This window comes from Nicotiana attenuata, unplaced genomic scaffold (genome assembly GCF_001879085.1).
Source record: "Nicotiana attenuata strain UT unplaced genomic scaffold, NIATTr2, whole genome shotgun sequence".
NCBI classification, from domain to species: domain Eukaryota; kingdom Viridiplantae; phylum Streptophyta; class Magnoliopsida; order Solanales; family Solanaceae; genus Nicotiana; species Nicotiana attenuata.
In genome coordinates this window covers 232843-237998 of record NW_017671018.1, presented here as the reverse complement: position 1 = coordinate 237998, position 5156 = coordinate 232843, and the positions used below count along the sequence as shown (strand labels likewise).

Sequence of the window (5156 nt, the reverse complement as noted above, 5' to 3'; positions counted from 1 at the left end):
CTTGTGACACAGTGGAATAGGCACACTTTTGGCAACATCTTCCACAAAAAGAGAATGATCCTGGCCAAAATTGCTGGAATCCAAAAATTACCAAATTACCAATTCAACAATTACCTGCTAACCTAGAAAGTAACCTAACCAAAGAGCTTAACTCCATCCTCACGAATGAGGAATACTTCTGGAAACTCAAGTCAAGGGTCAATTGCCTAACTGAAGGTGATGCCAACACTAGATTCTTCTACACTTCCACCCTTAATAGGAGAAGAAGGGACAGGATCCTGTCCCTCAAAGTGGATAGTGGAAACTGGCTCTATGAACAAGGGGACATTAAGCCTATATAATGCACTTCTTCAGGAGCCTCTACACTTCCTCTCACACACAAGCTCCCATTTCCACTACCAGTCATCTGGACATGACCCATATCCTATCAGACTGTCAAAGAGACAGCTTGGATAGGTCCCTTGAGGTCAGTGAAATAAAAATGGCTGTTAGAAACTAAGCGTCCACCAGACTGTATAGAGAACCAAATTCTCTATCAGTTCCTACTGTAAGCAACAGACTGTAAAACCAAATAGTATAGGGAATCAGGTTCTCTAATTGTACCCACAGTAGCTCAGCAGTAAATAAAGAACACAGAGGATTTTTACGTGGAAAAATCCCAACTCAAGGGGACAAAAACCATGACCTACACTTGTAGGCTTTCAACTTCACTAACTTGTAAACACCTATTACAAGCCACTTTGTAATGACTCCATTACAAAGACTTCAACTCAACTAACTTGTGATACTCTTACCATAAGTCATTTTGTCACTCTCTAGTTACAAAGACTTTAACTAACTTGTGATACTCTACCACAAGCCACTTTGTCACTCTCTAGTTACAAAGACTTTAACCACTCTAACTTGTAATAACACTATTACAATCCAATTTGTAATAACTCTATTACAAAGGATTCACAACTCGACTAACTCTAGCCAAGACACAAACACAAGGGTTTATGATTTACAAAAGGTTTCCTACACAATGCTTCTAACTAAGCTAAGTAGGAGTTACAAATGAAGAACAAACCTAAGGACTTGAGATATATTCAATCTTGGATCCGGTCCTTGAGGTTGCAGCAACTTTGTTCTTGAGAGAGGTTGTTGCTAGCACTTGAGAGAATGTTTTCTTTTCTGATTTGCAAGTGGTGGGCGTCTTGTGCCTTGCACCAGGTTGTTATACTTCAAAAGACATCACCATGGTGATGTCAATTCATAATGGTGATGTCAAATCTTGGTTAATACATGCCTCTTCCCAATGGGAAGTGACTGCTGCACTGTCTGCTGCACTGTCCCGTGTACAGTTGTAGGCAGTCACTTTCTGCGGTTGCTTTCCAGCTGTATAGTTGAATCATACTTCTGCCAGGGGAACACCAAGGTATCAGGTCCCTAATCTGGTTCCTGTGAATCTAAAGGCACACTGCCCAGATTATCTTGAGTCGATTAACTTGAATGATTGTACCAGGCATGCTTCAGGTCCTTTATCTGGTTCTCTCATGAAGTAAGTTGTTTTACCTTCCTTGATTGTATTTATATATGTGTGACATCACTTACAATGATGTAAGCAAGGTAGGTAAAAAGCCTTCCACAGAAAGTTTACTGCTGCACTGTTCCTGCACAGTAGCGTGTGCAGGCAGCAACTTTCCAGCTGGAGAGTTGACTTCATACAGTCTCCTCGGGAACTGATAGGGACCTGTTCCCTCAGCTGTTCCTTCCACTCTGAAGAGTTGAGTTATATCCCACGCTGGATCCCAACCTAGAACTTTGTGATCTCAAGGTCTTGTAAATGTGTAACATGTTCCTTATCTGGTTCTCGATGGTAAGTTTGTTAGATCATTAAAACATAAAGTCAAGTACTTATGCCCAAAGTACGTGTAACCTATCAATGGCCATCTTCTTCTTCAAGCCATTCAAGGTACCTGGTCCAGATGGGTTTCACCCCTTTTTTTCTTTACCAAAGGGACTGGAGCATTGTAGGGAACTCAGTAGTTGACTTCTGCAAGCAATGCTTTGACACACAGTCCATGGATGAGACCATGAATCAAACTGTACTCTGTCTCAATCCCAAGTATCCCCAAGCCACTATGCTCAAAAACTTCCGGCCAATAGGGCTTTGTAACACACTATGATCATAAAAATTAACATAATCTAAAAATACTATATAGGTCATGCTAAAATAAGTATTCTAATAAGTATTATTAATTACATAACTAAGCACTGAAGAAAAAGATAAATTAAGTTATGCATTTTCATTATAAATCGATCGAAAACTAAAAAAGATATCCAACACTATCGTCATTCCTAGTGTTGAATTGAATTTCTTTTGTTAGCATTAGTATTGATTTGAACTTTATTTGAGTTACTACATTTATGGCAATAAAATTTATTCATCATTCAAGAATGTTAAGTCGAAACTTGAAATAATACATTAAAATATAAAACTGTAAAAAGGTTTAAGAAATATTTATAAATTACATTACAATAAATATTTCTATGAATAATATATTTTAAAAAATTGTATAAATGTACTATCAGTTTCGGTTTGGTTTCGGTTTGACTTTTTTTAGTTAAAATCAAACCAAACCAATTATGGTCGGATTTTTTTTTCAATACTAAACCAAATCAAACCAAACCACTATCGGTTCTTTTTTTCTGGTTTGACTCGGATTCTCGGTTTGGTGCTTTATCGGTTTTCTTTGTACACCCCTATCTGCATCCATACGTAATATTTGATGTAATACGTATTAGAGAAATGACTGATTTGGCATAAAGACCTTTGTATTTTGAGTTATTATTTAAAAAAAATATATTTTATTTAAATTTTGAGGTTAAAACTTGTAGTGAAGATGCTTTCAGGAAGTTTGTAAGGACCTTCGTAATTTGAGGTTAACCATTAATTTTCTTAACTGAAATAACTACCATACAATAGCTTTAACTTCTTTTTTTCCTTTACAATTTATAAGCACCCCCAAAACCTCAATTCACAAATATATATCATCAAATCACCATTGATGATGGCAGCTAAGGCTAGGATTTCTGCAGCTATTTTACTAGTTTGCATTATCCTTCCTTTGCTAGCCTCAGCATTTCTTGATCATCTTCCTGAAGTTCTAGAACATGATTCTAGAATTAAAGATGTAACAATCCGTGGTGATAATAATATTGTTGGTGCCAATGACAATGACTTTACTCTTCCTCGCTCACATGAGAAAAAGAATGAAAGATCCTTAAAAGAAAAGAAGTCAAAGAAGAAGAAGCATAAGAAGAAGAAGAACAAGAAGGGAAAGAAATCACACAAAGATAAAACTTTCGATTTTGACCATATTTTTGGAGGAAACCAACAAGAAGGAGATGAATTTTCCCCTTATTTGCAACCAGTTGATGCGCCTCAAACAATAGAAGAACAAGAACAGGCAGAGAATTATGATGGATTACGAGAGGGATTTTACCAGAAAACATGTCCTCATGCAGAGAATATTATAAGAAATGGCCTAATCAGGGCCTTTCAGAATGACTCTACCATTGCTGCTGCATTTCCTCGCCTTCTCTTGCATGATTGCTTTGTCAATGTAAGTCCTCCCCAACACTTCCCAATGAAGTCCAAGTATAACTCATACAATCTTCAATTTTGGTGGTAAGTGCAACATATTAGTCTAACCAAAATCATGAATTTGATGTACAGGGATGTGATGGGTCGATATTACTAGATACAACACCCAGTGGTGCAAGAGTGGAGAAGTTAGCAGGGACAAATGGTGCTACAGTCAAGGGATTCGAACTCATAGACGAGATCAAAGACGAGCTCGAGAGACAATGCCCTGGCATTGTCTCCTGCTCTGATATTTTGGTATATTTGTCGCGCGATGCCTTTGTTTTATCAGGCCTCCCCAATTACAACGTGCTAGGTGGTCGACGCGATGGCATGGAATCCAATGAAGCAAACATTGTTGGAAACCTACCACTTCCTGGCGACACAGTGGATCAAATGATTGATCTTTTTCAAAAGAAAGGCCTAAATTCGGAAGATTTGGTTGTCCTAATTGGTGCACATTCAATTGGAGTAGCCCATTGTTTCAACTTCCTTTATAGATTGGATGAACCTGAAAAGGCACAAATGTTAGATCCAAGGCTTGCTGGAGTCATGAGATTTATGTGTACGAACCAAATGAATACCTTACCTTTTGATCCCACAACACAGTACAAGATGGATTCAATTTTCTACAAGCAACTAATGATAAAGAAAGGGTTGATTGAATCGGATCAAATATTGGCTCAAGATATTAGAACGAGGGGCTTTGTGCAAAAGTTTGGTGATGATGAAATGGGATGGTTTGATAAGTTTGGTAAGGCTATGAATAAATTGGGAGCAATTGAAGTGCTCACTGGAAACCAAGGCCAGATCAGGAGACAGTGTAGAGCTGTTAACTGAAAATTGGATATATTTAGTGCTTTAATTGGGAATTTATATATAATCTCTTCCAAAAACTAGGTAGGGAAATTGATGATTTGTCCAACTGCTTGCATATTTCGAGTGTACGGACAATAACTATATTTGAAGTTGTTCGACCAAACAAAATCATATATTCTGAAGATGTTAAAGAATGTGTGTAACATGTATGGTTTCAAACAATTACACTATTTAGTAAAAAAAAAAATTGTGAAATACAATAATTTCACGACACATTGGCAAGAAACATGGGTTGTTGACTAGTATTTACATAATACCAAAAATAAAATTAAAGCAACATCAGGAGGAGATTGTGGTCGTGAAATAGTTGTGGGGTCCTTCCTAGTAGACTCGAGGATTTTGAATGAGACTTGAGATAAAAATGTTTATCAAATTAGAATTCGTCGAAGAATTGAAATATAGATGATTACTCGTGACATTTAGTAATGTAACAGCTAAATAGAAAACTTCCACTCTTATTTATACATTTTAATATCATATATACCTAGAGGAAGAAGTGAATCTGAAATTATGAAATGAATGCTGCACATTCATAAATTCTAAAAAAGGAAAAAAAGAAAACAATATTTTTATCCAGTTAATTAGTACACAAAACTGAAATATATATCTACGATTCATTATTTTACATTGGTAACATAGTGTCATGCCC

The 5156-nt window shown here is 36.6% G+C and overlaps 1 protein-coding gene across 1 annotated transcript; it reads left to right on the top strand.

Annotated features, from left to right (window-relative positions):
• Nucleotides 1-3009: 3009 nt before the first annotated feature.
• LOC109205281 (peroxidase 44-like) lies at nucleotides 3010-4733 on the top strand. The gene is made up of 2 exons (XM_019367975.1): nucleotides 3010-3608; nucleotides 3722-4733. Exons 1-2 carry the CDS (start codon nucleotides 3051-3053, stop codon nucleotides 4466-4468), a joined length of 1305 nt encoding a protein of 434 aa, XP_019223520.1. The 5' UTR covers nucleotides 3010-3050; the 3' UTR covers nucleotides 4469-4733.
• The last annotated feature ends 423 nt before the right edge of the window (nucleotides 4734-5156 follow it).

What these genes read in the sequence shown, in the direction of transcription:
- LOC109205281 (XM_019367975.1), top strand. Translation starts at nt 3,051, where the DNA reads ATGATGGCAGCTAAGGCTAGGATTTCTGCAGCTATTTTACTAGTTTGC. An exon ending in TGCATGATTGCTTTGTCAAT is followed by an intron (nt 3,609 to 3,721) that starts GTAAGTCCTCCC and finishes TTTGATGTACAG; the next exon opens with GGATGTGATGGGTCGATATT.